Here is a 16,891-nt window from a genome sequence, read left to right as displayed (position 1 = left end):
GTGCAAAGAAAAAAAAACGTATTTGGGTGTATTGCATCAAAATGCAAGGCTGGAAAGCTCAGGAATCGGATTATCCTGCAAACGCTGACAGCAGACAGAGTGCTCGATTTAGCAAAAAAATGGAACAAACTAAATCCATGTGTTGTAGAATCACATACTTAGAGTTGTACACAAAACTTCTTAAAAGTGGGTAGACAATGTTTATTTCTGTTGAAAAAGAATAAGGAATTATATCGTGTCTAAATAATATAAAGCCCTTTTAGATAATGACATTAATATCGTAATGGCAATCAAATTAATGCGGTCAAATCGGTTAATCAGATGATTCGATTCAAAATTAAATGTTTGTGTTTTTAATATACATGTGTGCATTTGCAAGCGTGTATATTTGTATGTATATTTAAATACACAAACATATTTGTGTATATTGAAGAAATATGTGTAATATAAATTGTATTTAAATATACATTCATATATATTCATTTATGTAAATATTTGTTATACTGTATATACAGTACATGTGTGTGTGTGCGCACAGTATGTGTGCGCATTTATATATACACGCACGCACGCACGCACACACGCACGCACACAGTATATTATGTAAAGTAAACATGAATCACTATTAATCGATTTGGCAGCATCAGATAAAGGGTATGCATAAAGATGTGCTTAATTGTCACAAAAAGGCAAAAAAATAAAACGTCTAAAATAGGCTGTAATTTCCATAATGCAAAATATACTTTCTCAAATTTTCTTTGGTTTTGGTTTAAATATAACCTTTGAAAAGTTATTTTACTATTCAACTACAGCTCATACACGCATTCGACCACGGTTGAGTGGTGGGGGGGAGAGAGAGAGAGAGAGAGCAATATGCTTAGCCAGCCAGGGCAGCACAAGTCACAAATGCCTTGTAAAACCATTAACTGAAAAAAAATAAACACGCTAGCAACTTTAAAGTAATACCTATACGGCAATTAATGCAGCCTTGTGCCTTAATTGCCCTCTTTGGTGTCTTTTAGCGCAAAAATTAGAAGCACTACCTTAACTAACGCTTACCGGAGGTACCAGTAATGGCTTCAGAGAGGACACAGAGCCGCCCACGATAATGAAGGTGAGCTGTATCATTGCCCCCAACACAATCAGACTGCCAGCAAGAGCTTCACAGAGACTGCACACATCGCCCAGGTCTACTCCCAAACAGATTCATTTGAATACGAGATAGACAGAAAAGAGAGACTAGCCTGGAGTAAATGCAGTAAATCATGTTTTAAATCAAATTTGAATCCTATGGCTTCACCAGGGATTCTCCAGCTGGCTCGCCTCAAAGCTAAAGTACATTCCACTAATGCAACAATATGACACCCAACTCTATAGATTCATGAATAAGAGCCATTTATAAAGGACGTGAGGGAGGAATGAAACACAGCTTGTTTTAGTTACCGTGAGCAGGTTTCCTTAAATTACTTAAAATGTGTTGCGACTACATTTTTACAAGAAATGCAAATAGTGGTTGACTACAGTACATATATGCATTGCCTTTAAAATCATTAGAATCATACATAATTCAGATATTTTGAATGCCGGCGATTCAACCACAGCATGTCTTTTCACAAGTGGCGGAAATGTTACTAGCATGAGAAAGAAATGAGCACATACAGCCATCTTCACTCTCTGTTCCTATATTCAGCTTCTCTAATTTGCTTTGCTCCTCTATCTCTCTGCGTCTCTTCTCCAGAGAGCTGGGCCTGGTATTCTGCATCTATTCTCTCATATAAACAGCCTAATCGGGGGGTTATTACCTGCTCAGCATGGCAGGCACAATGCCAGCGCCAAAAACTTGGATTCATCATTAGAAATATCTCAATTCTCAGTTTAAAAACATAGCTCTGCTCGTTCGGTCCATTCCTTACATATAATGTATTTTGCCTTAAATGTATAAGTACAATTAAAATGGCTTTACAAGTCATTTCAAAGTTTTTTACATTTTATATAATCAAAAAGTTATTTAACAATATAGTATAGGGAAAAAATATCAACTTTATTTGCATAATATAACACAATATCAACACAAAGTGGTCACCATATCTGAATTACTCAAATTGCTGGATTTTAAGCAATAGACATATTAAACTCTGGATACCACGATTATTTTTTTGCATGTGACTTTTGGTTTAATACCGTCCAAAATTGCCAACTTTTACTTATCAGTAGGTCTGCTTCACCCACAAAAAATGTGCCCGCAGCGGTCACTGAGGAAGCATATGGTTGCAGTCGGCTGATCAGGTCATCAACACGGCTCTTCGGTCATCACATGTAATTGTCAATTATATGCTTTATTATTTGCATTGAACTCTAATTTGTATTCTCTCACTGGGCAGTAACCCTGGGCAGAGTAGAGTGCGTTTAACCTCGAGCTTAATTAATGTAGAAAGATAGATTGTCCAATCCAATAATCTAATTTAAGTGTATTAGTCATTAAATGTCCAGCTTCTTTCTTTATGTATGAACCTCTAACAGGGTTATCATCATGGTCATCATGCGTGAAAGATCAGCTGATACTACTGCCAATAGAATTTTGCAATTCTCAATGCCAATTACCAATAGCAAAGCAAAAAATTATTATGCTATTGATTACACTATTCAACAAAAGTTTTAAATATTAACAACATAAATGTCAAGAAATTATATTAGTTACAGTAAATTCAAGTGCTTTTTAAATAGAAATACTGCTTCACATTTTCAATTATTCGGTAACACTAAAAAAACTACAACAAGGTTGTATTTGTTAACATTAGTTACTGCATTAAATAACATGAACTAACAATACTGCAGAATTGATGAATCTTAGTTCATGATACATTTACTAATACATTTTCTAAATAAAAAAAATATATCTGTTACCATTAGTAACATTTAGAAAAAACATGAACAATTCTATTAGTATTCAACTAACATTAACAAAGATTACGTAAAAAATGTTAAAAAACTATTGCCCATTGTTAGTTCATGTTAGCTAATGCATTTACTAATGTTAAAGGAATAGTTCAGCTTCGAAATGAAAATTCTATCAAGATTTACTGACCCGCTTGTCATTTCAAACCTGTATGACTTTCTTCCTTCTGCAGAACACAAAAGAAGATATTTTGAAAAATGTCGGTAACCAAAAACCGTTGGTCCCCATTGACTTCTATTGTATGCACACAAAACCAATGCAAGTCAATGGGGACCAACGTTTTGCTGTTACCAACATTTTTCTAAATATCTTCTTTTGGGTTTTTTTGTGCAGAAGAAAGTCATACAGGTTTGAAATGACAAGAAGAGGGTATGTAAATAATGACAGAATTTTCATTTTGAAGGTGAACCATTCCTTTAACAAACACAACTTTATTGCATAGTGTTAGCATTTATTAACATGTACAGCAAGACGGCCCACTCTTCCTCCATTTCGACCAGCTTGCGGTTTTGAAATGGCCTCTCTCTTCTCTCTTACTTTCCTCCCTTGCTAATTCCGTCGATTGAAGGAGCAGGAGAAAGAGAAGAATGTGTTCCCTGACAAATCAACACCGGAGAGCAGCTTTCTTCTGAAGCCTGACCCCAGACGCGCCAAAGGATCAATCAATTACTTCTCCACTTCAGCAATCAAACAACATTATTATCAGGCATCGGCTCGTCGACCTGGAAAGGCTGGCGAATCAAAGGCTGCTGTGATGTAGCTGCCAGGGCTCTGTGGCTCAGCGCTAACAGAGAGTGGCACCTGCCCTCCGCTACGGGAGGTGAAACACAAAGAGGCAAGGACACACAAACACACACATATACAGTGCCCTCCACTATTATTGGCACCCTTGGTAAATATGAGCAAAGGAGGCTATAAAATTAAATCTGCATTGTTTCTTCTTTTGTTCTTTTATACAAACAAATCTACAAAATTCCAACATTTCATTAAAGTAAAACAATTTGAAGTGGGGGGAATACCACATTATGTAAAAAAAAAGTCTCTTATACACCCTGGTCACAATTATTGGCACCCTTGTATTCAAAACTTTCTGCAACCTCCATTTGCATGAAAAACAGCTCTGAGCCTTTTCTTTTATGTCTGACGAGGTTTGAGAAGATATGGCAAGACATCAGAGTCCATTCCTTCATAATACAAAATCCCAGCCTAAATATTATTATAAAAACTTAACCTAAAAGAAAAATTGGAAATGTTGCCTTAGCAATACACTGAAGTAAGTTTAAGCTGAGCATAGCAATATAATAAATAATTACATTAGAAAAGACCATGACAAAATTGAAAAAACTAAAATGAACACGAAAAAATCTATAAAAATAAAAGCCAATTCAGAATATTAATAAAACTACAATAAAATAAAATATAATAGCTCTGATGCACATTGAAAACTACCCCAAACCCAGGCAGCCGAGCTCAGGTCGGGTAGCAGGTTTCAAATGTTAAGTACACGCTCTAGAAATCGGATAATGCCTGTATCAAAAGGCTGCACAGAGAAAATCGATGGAAAATGGCCTGAATTGTTACATATCTATTTAGACAGACAATAGATAGACGTATCTATTTATTTATCTCAAGTCTAAAACACAGATGCTTACACAACTCTACACCAAGTCCTCTAAAAAAAAATAATGATGCAACCAACAAAAAAGCAACCAAAAGGTCAGAGAGTGTGTGGAAATTGTTAAAGAAAAATAGAAATATTGCAAAAGATCCCATAACCTTGCTAGGGTCACATCTACACAAAAGGTCAAAGGTGACTGGCAGGTGACACGGAGGAAAAAAAACAGATTCAAATAAAGGAGAAAGAGACACTAGAGCCTGCCAAAGACTTGCAAATCCAGTCCAAACCGTCTTCTATAATTCATCTGATTCCCATCTGGGCCATAATCTAGTCTGTGGAGGCTAAAATGAAATGCATAGAGGTGAGAGGAGCTGCTTTCATTATTATGGTATATCAGAGTGTGTAGGAGTGCCCACTACCGTTATTAATGGGCCGCTGTCCAGCGGTGCAGTGACTGCCGTCTCACTTGACAACCGGAGGGATAGCAGTGCTCTTCTAGGGTCAAAGGTTGTTGGTAGGGACACCGCGCTTATATGATGGTCTTTGGCCATTATTGTAACTGTATGTCTGGCCCGAGAGAGAGAAATAGAAATGATGCATGTTTAATGCATAGCCAGGTGAATGTAGCTAGGTGAGGCTATTCCTGGCTGTAGTGATGACTATCACTGCATTAGGGAGGCTACTGGGCTGGCGTTGCATCTTTAATGAAGCGCCGAAGAGGATTCATGGGCTTTCTAAGATCTTCACGACACTGGTCCTTTTTCATCCCCGAGTGTGTGCGCCGTGGCCGGCCTTTGACAGATGAGGTGAGGATGTGGGGGTCTCATCGCAGGGCTTCATGTGGGAAAAGCGAAGACGAAAAAGTGGATGTACACAACATAGCTAAAAACACGTAGACTGCCCTACCTGTATGACTTCTAGTGTCTAGTATGGAAAAACCAAATGCATACTCTAGATGAACATCTTTAAGATGAAATTGAACAAAGCAAGGTCCTATCAGCCACCGCAAACATATGACCTCTCTGAAGCACTTGTGTCTGAACGACAGCAAACCCCCGCAGGCTTGTGTCAACACCAACAACAACACATTTGCAAAAAAAGCCATGAAAAGCTATTAAAGCAGCAACATTCTATTAATGCATAGGGCTTCGAAATAACACATATAAGGGTGTGTATATACAGTAAAATAACATGAACCTCTATAGAAGCTGCCATACAAAGACATTTGTATTACATCCAATCTTTAAAGGACCTCAGGCCCTCACCTTGACAAAGGCTTTCTAATTCTCTATCCACACTTTTCCAGGCTATCGCGTAGAGACAATATGGGCAATTCTAGCAGCTTCCTTTTGAACAAAACTTTTTTGTGCTGCCCAGACACAGTCACACTTGATACCATAAGTGAGGTTTTTTTTGTCATAAATCATTATTATTAGTCACCCTTTGTGATTGTCACTGGGTTTTGCACATATCAAACCAATAAAAGTATTAAAAAGAGTTTAATCATTTTTAAAGTACATACTGTAGGCCTGTAGCGACGCGTCGATGACGTCGATGTCATATTTTTGCGTTGACGCCTCGCCACAGCTCGCCACACACACGTGGGAGACCAAAACATTGCAGAATGGAGGACGAAACAGCAACCTCCTCACATAATTCCGAACAAAGCCCCAATAAAATAAAAAATCCTAAAAAAACAGTAGTGTGTTGTGTAGCTTGAGCTCTGCGCACTTCGGTGGTGCTAGCTAACTATCTTAGCTCTCCGTGCAGTTTGTTCATGCTAGGTAGCTACTGGCGCCTAGACAGCTGTGTTTAGCTAACGTTAGCTATCATCTAATGTTGGCTTGAATGGAAGCTAGCTTACGGCTGCAGAACACAGCTATCTAGAGTAGCTGACGTTAGCTACTAACCTAGCACGAACAAACTGCACAGAGAGCTAAGATGCATTGGTTACTTGGTTAGCCTAGCACCACCAAAGTGCACAGCTGCTAGATAGCCACGTTAGCATTCAAATAAACTAATCATAGCATAGCACTGCAATGAGGTTAAGAGTAGATTGATTTTTGATCATTATTAGATTGATTTGATCACTATTGATCAATTAGTAGATTGATTTTTGATATTGATATAGATTTTTTTGGTATTTATTTGAGATACATTATGGTTTTTGTTAATCGAGCAACAGAAAAATAATCGTTAGATTAATCGTCCAAACAGTCGTTAGATTAGTCGACTAATCGATAAAATAATCGCCAGATTAATCGTTTAATAAATAATCGTTTACTCCCAGCTCTAAAAGTAAAGTGTTTTTTTATTCATTTCCTGAAAAACAGCGAATTTGGACATACAAGGTTTCTGAAGGACAGCAACGATATCCAAATATACTGTAACATATACTACCAGCAGGTAAAATAAACATTTACACATCTATTCAAAAAGTATGCTACATTGTTGTCACATGACTCCCATTACATTGCAGATTTAATTATGCAAGTGTCGTCCAGTCTGTGCAGAAATGTGCAAACTTTAGGCAATCAGAATAAAATGAAAAAAAATTCATGATTGACACTAATTTGGTATCAATCATGACAAATCATGAGAAATGAATGAAATTAAGTGTCAACACTGCGATAAAAATTATTTTCTTAGTATACTTATCTATTTAAAAATTATTAAATCAAGAAACATTTACTTGAGAAGCAAAATGACCTATATGACAGTATATCTGTCAGTGGCATAAGAAAAAATAAATAAACTTGAATTAAGTACCTAATAAATGGTAAACCTTAATTTAAGTTTATTTTTCTTACCCCGCTGGCAGCTACTTTTTCTTTTTTTGAGCATAAATTAAATTCATTTAGATTTTTGAATAATTTTCAGAAAACAAGACTTAAAATACAGCACCCAGTACATACTAAGCATAATAGAGATTCTATATGCTCAAAAAGTAAGAATAGCAAGGTAGTATACTTTTACATAAAAAATCAAAAGAAATTAGGAAACCACCAAACATATCCCGGTGGTACAGAAAAACACGACAAAACCAATCCCCCATAATGCATCTACTGTATGTCATTTCAGAGCTTGCCAATGTACCTTTGTTTGACTGTGACAGAAAATATACTTTCAACAGAAAGTGTAGCTGTAGCTGTGGCAATACACAACACCTTTTAACTCACAAACTTAAATTAAAAAGGAATTATTCACCTTTTCTAATAAAAAACAGGGCTTATACCCATTTTGGCCCATCAAATTTAAAACAAACTCTCAGGCCACTGTACAGCTTTATTAAATCCGAAGTTACAAAGACATGCAGACAACTTGCTGAAGTGGCACTTTCACAGTGACTCTTTTGTTCAATACTGTGTTCTTTAGTATTTACTTATGCATGGAACACAGCGGAGAGGAGAGAGATAAAGGGCATCTGCGAGATAAAGCCACAGCGTATATGAGAGGAAGACAGCACAGCAGCGATTCACCCCCCTCCCCTTCATAAGCACGGACGTCCATCAATGCAGTGCAAAACAAATAGTCGCGCTGCTCCCACCGCCTGCTTTCTAACCTTTACCGAGAAAAAATGTATCTGCTTCCAATTCGGTGTTCTCTCTCTCTGATGTATAATGCAGAGCGATATGTGCGGGAGTGTGGTTATTTACCCAAGAAAATCCCAGGATACATGAGAAAAGATTTAAATAAAGAAGGAATAGGCGCAGGCAAAGGATTGTGTTAAAGCTCAGATGCTCATGTGGAATTTTAATGTATGCCGGATTTGAACAAATGCACATGGAGCTGCCATGGTGAACATACTGATGTAAGGCAGACTATGTTCACAAATATCGTTGGGGATTTTTATCATAAAAATCAATTCAAAATAAATCAAGTTCAATTTAAATGTGTTTGGAGAGGAATACGGAGCATTTTTTTTTATTTAAGTTTATACATTTCTGAAGCTTACGATCCAACCGGGTCCAAAGCGACAACTAACTGAAGTGGGCTTGCGCGGTTTTCTAAAAAGCCCTCTTCCTAAAAATACGCAAGTTGTTTTATCTCTTAACCGAAACTGTGGTGGTCTGTCGAGAGTAAATGTGCTGGATCCGATTGTCCTTTCCGTTCCGAGAGGACACCGAATCAGCTTGAGACGCTACAAAGCTCACATACACGCAGAGGATCGATGGCTCACCCCTAATCTCTGTCAACACAGAGGAAAGGGAGAAAGAGACAGAGAGAGAGCGAGAAAGACACATTTATGTGAAAAATGTTTGTTGCACATCGAAAGCGACTGACAGAAGATTATTATAGCCTGACAAAAACCAGAACTGAGGCTAAACAAATCCTCTACAGCCCTCTCGAATCAGATGGCACTGATAATTGTGCTGAGGCTGGAGTTTAGTGCATCTTCTGTCCTTTCGGATTCATAAATACAGCATTTATAAAGGAATGAGACAGCAAAACAAAATCTGGGGCACTGATCATTGTCAACAAAAAAGGGCTGAAATGATGAATGATGTTCATGATGTATGAACCAGCCAGACAGAATGAAAGGAGGAATGTGGAGAATTCTGGAGAAAGTCTTCACTGTAAAAAAAATTCCGTAAATAGAACATAAATTTTCTGTCAGCTGGAGCGATGGATATATACAGTAAAATAACACTTTTCCTGTAAAATTACAGGATATAAGGATTGTGGTCTTTTTCTGAAACTTTACGGTTTTTGACCATATTTTAAAAAATAAACTGTAAAAAAAATCCTGTTAAAACCAGAAATTTTCTGGCAGCTTGGGTGCAGATGGGGCGCCAGAAATAAACTGTAAAATAACAGTTTTTCCCGTTTTTCTTGTAAATTTGCAGTGTTTTTCTGTAATTTTACATTTTTTTGAGTGTATTTAAAAAAAATACATGAATCATCTGAAAAAAAAACAGAAAATTCAGTTTTTAACATTATACGTTGAAAATCTGTAAAAAAAAAACCTGAAAAATTCAGTAAATTTTTTTAGCGAGTTTTAAATGCTGATTTTTTAATTTTATAGACACTGTGTAATAAAAATGGACTTACCAAAACTAAATTTGAATCTGCTTCAGTAAAACAGGAAAGTCACAGATGATTGGCTGCAATACCCATGAGCAAAGTTGGAAGATTTCAAACAACTGCCATGCAGATGAATGAGTTCTCCACGTATTACAGACCTCCTTGATCCATCGATTCTTTCATCCATCCATCTGTGCACCCACTCATTCATTCATCCATCCACACACCCACCCACTCATCCATTTTATCATTAATCTATCCACTCACTCATGCATTCATCTATCCATGGCATTGTCTTCCTACACAAGGAAGACTGGGAAGACAGCGATTGTAGTAGAAGAGCACAGAAACAGGGAGCTTTGATAAGAGAGAAGTTCTGCTCTGCTCTTCTGTCAGCGCACATTTCAACCAAGTGAGACTAAAAGACATTACTGATAGTTGTGGGATAGCAGCCACTTAAAATTATCAGCACACCCTCACTTTTCATCGCTGTCATCTGATTGGCAAACGCTGTTTTATCCAACTGTGATAACGTGCAAATGGCAGAACAGTTTAACTACTGTTAAACATCTTTCTTTATCACCTTGCAAAGATAAGAATATGCCAGAGTTTGGCGTAGGAGGCTGGTGTGGCACCATCTGGCAGATATTTTCCGAAGAATAACTCTAACTTTAGCGTATTACATAAACCAACTGTGCAATACTGACCAGGCATTAACCAGAAATAAGGTTTTGATATAAGGAAACTCTAAGCTCTTCCTTACGGCTTCTGGTCCATACAGATGTGTTTCATTCTCAGCTTGTGTTTACTCGAGCATAATGAAGTTCTTGCTCTGGTTTGTTGTTGCAGTTTTTGCAAAAGTGCTAACAGAATTCAGAACAATGCAAAGAGATTGTCTACATACAAATAAAAGAACCAGACAAACCTTATAAAACCTAATGAACGTGCAATTCGGTTCAAATGTGTCAATCCTTCTTATTAGTCAATCAAGGGACATGTCATAAAAATAATAAAATAGAATAGAATAAAAAAAGAATAGTACTAATAGGGTTCATATATTTAAAAATACACTTTTTATCATTAATTTCTATTGAGAAACAGCCATCATTGTTGAAAACATAGATTTTTAAACAAATGTACCCAACATGCTAAACACAATGTAACATTTACATATGTGGTCCTAAACAGTCAAAGTGATACGGTGTTAGAGAAATGTCTTCATTTTACATCACCAGTGACTTCTTTCACTTTTAAAAATCTGCTAGTTACAGAATTGTCTAGGAAATTGGCCACAGGCATCAATAACTCTGAAAGTTTTGACACTTCTCAAATAGCCACCTCTATGATGTGCAGAATTGCTTTTTGCCATCCCTTTCAAGAAATTGATACCTTGTGTGTGTTTCTGAGCGAGTGAGAAAGAGCGAAGATAGGAAAAAAGATGTCTAGCTAAAATAAAAGTGCTGCAACTCATTTTTTAAACAATTACCTACAATTTTATCTATCGATGTGTGCTGTGCTTGAAACTGACGGAGAAATACAGGAGAGCAAAGGGAAGTAAAGAGAGAACAGGAGTAATGTGAGCATGTGAGAATAGACACATTTACAGATATAGAGCGTTTAGATGCTTGACACGAGCAATGTAAACGTGTATGTATTTGTACGTGTCAGCTTGTTGACACCCACTGCACATCACCTACAAATGCAAGCGCACACGCTCGAACATTAACAACAACATGAAGTCATGATTTATTGGTCTCTGAAAATGATATTTGTTTGTGTTATCCACCAGCCCAATAAGATAGTTGACTGCTGTAAGCAATAGTGAACAATTCATATTTTTGGGTTAAAAATAAAAGGTTTAAAAAATCTGTTACTGAACAAGTACAGCGTTAAAACTGGTAACTTTAAAGCGGGGGTAACATGCTATTTCATGCATTATGAATTCTTTACAATGTTAAACATGCTGGCTTCTTATGCCTAACAAGGTCAACTTGTCAAAAAACGAGTTGGACACATGATGTAGTATTTCTGTGCTCGATACACTCCGCAGGAAAGTTTTTTTCGAACATGAATTCCCGTTTAGTAACGAGGGTTCGTAGTCCCTTATTGGACAATTTTCCCAGAAAAGCACGCTCACACGTCAACCAGCGAGAGTGAGAGAAAGAGTAAGCCCATCAATGTGCTTCGTTCGGGTTATGGAAGTTCATCTGTGTTTGTTTCTTTATGGCATTTGGGTGATGAATGTTATATAAACGGTGAATATAATGCTGGATTTGCAGATCGTTTGAAACTGATAGATAGAGCGGTACCAGCGCTAAAAGATGCCGGACATGAACCGCACGTGGTAAGTGAAACTGAGTCATATGTCTCTGTTTTATTGGCAATCGGCAAGTACGTGCATAATGTGCAAACAACACAAACGTATAGTGAATCAACAGTTATGCAGGGATAATGCGAAGATGTATTGTGTGCTCGTGCATTAGCCCTGTGCACGTCTCCAGAACCTAGACTTTTTTCAAAAATAATCGTAGAGCTGTATCATCTGTCTTTTATAAATGTGATTAAACTAAAGACTCTTCAGAGATATGAAGTATGCAATACTACTCTATAGGTACTCAAGATTATATGAGATGTGTGTTACCTCCGCTTTAAAAAAACACTGGGTAACTTAAAACTTTAAAGAGAATTCCAATTCAGCTGATGTTACGATACTGTAAGTGCGTAAATGAATCAGCAATTTTAAGTTTCAAACAGAGGTGGCGATATACAGGAAAAAGTTACAAATTGCTGTTTTAATCGAATAGGGTAATCATAGAAAATAATGTTAGTTTTTTGAAAAATAAAGTTTTTCATTAGGAATGCGTCAAGATGAGGGAAATGCTCTTGAGGGTAAACTTGACCTTTAGCCAGGGTTGCCAGATTTACGTAACAAAACCAGCATAAAGGCCTATCAAATCTAGACCAAAACTAGCCCAAGCGAGGCAAATAACAAAACTCAAAATTTGCCATATGCTAAAAAACATTTTTTTTTACAATCGCTATTACGCATTACACACAGTTTCTTAGTTGAATTCACTGTACAGCAGTAATCATACTGTAATAACAGTCTGTTTCATAAATAACTTAATTTTACTTTAAAAATGACTAATGATGAACAAAATTCTTTACACCTTTAACCTGCGGCAAGAGTATATAAGTACCCAATTCCATTGGAAAACTACAGACTTGGCAACCCTGCTTTTAGCCTCATGTACTGTTCCAAAAGCCTCTTTAAACACCTTTTCAATTTCCTTGACCTACTCAATTCCTTACGAATTGCATAAAGTCCCACTCTTTCATAAATGTCCACCTCTGACATTGTTTCACTCGTAAATACATCAGGGTTGTGAATGCCATTTCATTTTGACTTCATGCACATAAAAAACCCCACAAAACATCACCATAATAATCACAGATTATCCCACTTTCCAGCCTGCTCACCTCATCCGTCCACCCACCCCAGGCCGACAGCCCTAACATCTGCTCTCTGGCAGGGGTGTGATCTCACAGACTCTGGGCCCTGGCAGCCCTAATCACAGCCAAGGGTGGACGCAGACATGGGGGGAAATTACAGCAAGCTGCAGAGTGCCCCCTTTTCAAAATGCCAACATCAGTCAGGGCAGGACGGTTTAAATACCACTCAAATGTCAGCGTGAGGCCCCACAACTCAAACTAAATTACCTCCTACCTGCTATGTCTCCCCTCGCTGCAATGTTTGTGGCACTCCGCAAATACAAAAACATATTCAATACACATCCACGGCCAAAAACACTTAAAAAACAACAACAAATAAGTGACTAACGCAAACAGAAGCAGTAAATACTTTTAGACTGTGATCCATGACGCTGGAAGCAACCGTCCACCACCATCCTCCAATAAACCGCCAATGAAAAAAACATAAACACACACATACACAAACAGGTCTTTATGGAGCAACGGTATTGATCTATCACTGGAGATTTGATACTCGCCAAAGTGTTTTCGCCCCGTGTGCTGTACAGTGGAAGCCTGGGCCATATATTAGCGTACAGTGAGCGGATCTGAAGGCGGCGTGAAGTAACCCAAAGGGAATATCGATCCCCTCGGACTGCTCCTGCCCAGCATCAATCAAAAAAAGCATCAACTCCACACCTTTGAGATCTTCAACGTCAGCCTCTTCCACAGCATCTATTGATCACAAATTGCAAGCCGAATTGATTGGCAGTCACATTAAGAAGCGTTATTGATCTCCACGCAAGTTTAGGTACTGATAAAACAAACTCCAGCATCGGTCCGCACTGGAGAAGTTCGATCCATATGAGAGCGGCATGCACTTATTTCGTTTTAAATGTAATATCAGTTTAGTTGTGCGAATGTGCCAACCACAGACTACCCATTTTTTTCTTTAAATTATTGTGCTTATTTAGCAAAACTACCATTTATGGAAATTACATTCAACTCAACTCAACAAACTAAGGGACAAAAGTGAACCCCGACGCCAAGAATGCAAAGACAAACAACTCGGTTCCTTCCTGGAGACAATGACTGATAGCAGCCATTATGTGGCAACAGGCGAAAGGTGGAGAGCAGTCACTCGTTTATTCATGCATTTATTTGCTCGGTCCGTCACCCCAGCGGGGACCAGATGAGCTGTCTGTACGGTCTGAACGATGATCCCCTGCCATTCATCTCAGACAGACAGCTGTCTGATGCCCCTGCCCGTCCCGTGGCTGCTGTCGCATTGCTCATGACCTGTATTGTGAGCACTGAGGCTCATTTAGATGAATGTATGGGGATAGAATATGAGCCGGCAAAAGATGCTTTTCTCTTCATTGGGTCATTTATATGATTTCTTTGAAAACAAACATCTCACATCCAAATTACTTACTTCAGTTTAACACTCAGAGACTTAATAGTCAACATATCTCTGAAAACATCAGTATTGTTGTGTTCTGTTTAAAATCAAACTCCAATTGTATAGCAAAGCAAGCCGCGCACCCACCACAGGGCGCGTTTTAACACCGACAGCTCTTTAAAGAGACTGAGAGTCTGAGAGCGGAGGCTACATCCAAGACCAAACAACATCAAGCCATCCAAAAACAAAAGTGACAGTGGCCATTTGAGGAAAAACTACAGAAAATCAATGCACCACAGCTCAAATGTAATTGCAAGCAATAGGAGAATTGGGAAGTCCGGTCACGTCACGGGCTGGAGGACCATGCTTGGGATATGTCTCTGTATTAAAGCGGTAATATGACAGGGCATTAGTGGGCTGGACCGATGATCCAATAGATTACGGGATTGAAAGGATAATTGAATGCCGAACGGGGCCTAAACGGAACGCTTCAATTGATACCGTCAGGACGAATCAAAATCAATAGCGGGGGCCACGTAATGATGCGGTAATGGCTGCCGGGCAGGAAAAATATGGAAAGGGGGACGAAAACTTGAAGTGATGGAAGAGAAAGATGAAGCAGTGGAGGGTGCATAAGTGAAAATTTACCTGAGCAATGGTTGAAAGATGACCGTGATGTTTCTCGCCCCCGGTTTACAAAGGAACTTGGTCTCTCCTCCCTCGATCAGGTTATCATCGGCTCCACCTAGACATAAAAACAAAAAATGAAAGTGATTTTCATTTAAAACTATTTTGTAAACTTTATTTCGGTGCTTTTTGACAGGAATAGCTACTGAAAATACTGAAAAAAGGAGGGGACAACAGTGTATGAAAATGTGTGTCGACCATAACTTAACACGCACTTACTGAGTTCAACTGTGCTTTTAACACAAAGCTATTAAAAAATTTTCGCACAAAAGATTTTTAACAAAAGCTTGTTCAGTTCAGTTCAGTTCATATTATCAAATATGTTGACATGACATTATATCGGATACTCTCTACTGAAAAAATTATTCGACAGACCAACCTGATCACACTAGAATACGTAACTATTTTACGAGGTGGCTAATGCGTATGAATTCGTACAATGGGAATTGTACGAAAACGTACGATTACTAAAAGAAGCAACACTGAAGCTCCTCCCCTAATCCCACCTCTAAACCTAACGTCACTGGCGCGAAAGCAAATCATACTAAAAACGTACAAATAATATTGTACGAATTCATACGAATTAGCCACCTCGTAAAATAGTTACGAATTCCCTGGAGATTGTGTTGAACAGACCGCATTGTGTTTGACAATACAGAGATAATGTTGACTTCAAACAAAATCATTTTAGCGAAACGTTTTATCAACACAAAACAAAGAAATTCAAGATCCCCGTCCTCCCTCTCCCGTTGCCCACGTGTGTGTCTGTGCCGTCCTTCGCAAACAGGGTTAATAAGAAAACCATGACTGTGTAAGTCTCATTATGAGGCAGGTCCCAAAAAATGAAGAGTTCCAATCCTTATTACCTCCACTCATCCACAAGTAATCAATATAATTGACAGCAAGAGAATCGAGTCTGCCATCAATAAAACCCTCGGTGGGCAGAAGGTGTCTGTCTGTGTGTCCTCATGGGTCGCTGGATATAAGCGGCACCTCGGCAGCCCACCGGCATCTTTCTCGCGCCGTGACAATGTTATTCATTAAAATTTCACAGCCCTTTGAGATTGCCACTGAAGAAACCTCTGTAACCGCGTAGCGCTGAGCCCTGGCACAGCAATCCTGACAAACGGCAATGAGCAGAACAGAAAGACACGCGTGTACACATCACACACAAGCCCTCGGTGGAGAATCGCTTTAATTGCCTTTATCAGTCACTTGTTACGTGAGATTTCTTGCCCAGGGGATGGAAAATAAGTCAGGGCCATGAGACACAAATATCAATAGCGGCTGATTCCCGAGACGAGCTTGTTGGAATAAGGAGTCAAGCGAATTAAAGTCTTAATTCACTGTTGATTTTTGTGTTGTTGTGATGTCAGACATCAACATTTCTCTTTCCATTCTTCACAATATCCCTTGCCTCATCGACCATATTAAAATGACATTTTCAATAAGCTTGTTGCAATGCATTCTGGGACTCTGCAACAAGTTCTGCCTTGGAATTTAGCCAAAGTACCTTTAATGAAGTATAACTAAGCTGTCTTTGTAAAAGGAACATCCCTCAAAATACAACTTCCATAGGAAGCTTCCATGAAGCACGTGACGCTCCAGCGTTTTGGACTTCCGTTGGCAGAACTCTCTCTCTCAATGGCTCTGGTCCTACCTGCTTCCTTTCTCTCTCACTCTCTTTTATGCTCTCTCTCTCTGTCTCTCTCTCTCTCTATCTATCCAATCT

The 16,891-nt window shown here is 38.4% G+C and overlaps 1 protein-coding gene across 1 annotated transcript in view; it reads right to left on the bottom strand.

Annotated features, from left to right (window-relative positions):
* Positions 1 to 16,891, bottom strand: part of exoc4 (exocyst complex component 4) — a 102,907-nt gene that overhangs the window by 47,659 nt on the left and 38,357 nt on the right. Inside the window, exon 10 of the mRNA XM_057324160.1 lies at positions 15,121 to 15,217. Coding sequence (XP_057180143.1) covers positions 15,121 to 15,217 — 97 coding nt within the window. The remainder of the gene's footprint in view (positions 1 to 15,120; positions 15,218 to 16,891) is intronic.

The sequence above is a fragment of the Triplophysa rosa genome, linkage group LG24 (assembly GCF_024868665.1).
Source record: "Triplophysa rosa linkage group LG24, Trosa_1v2, whole genome shotgun sequence".
NCBI lineage: Eukaryota > Metazoa > Chordata > Actinopteri > Cypriniformes > Nemacheilidae > Triplophysa > Triplophysa rosa.
The sequence above is the reverse complement of the archived record's forward strand: the minus strand, read 5'-3'. Positions and strand labels throughout refer to the sequence as shown.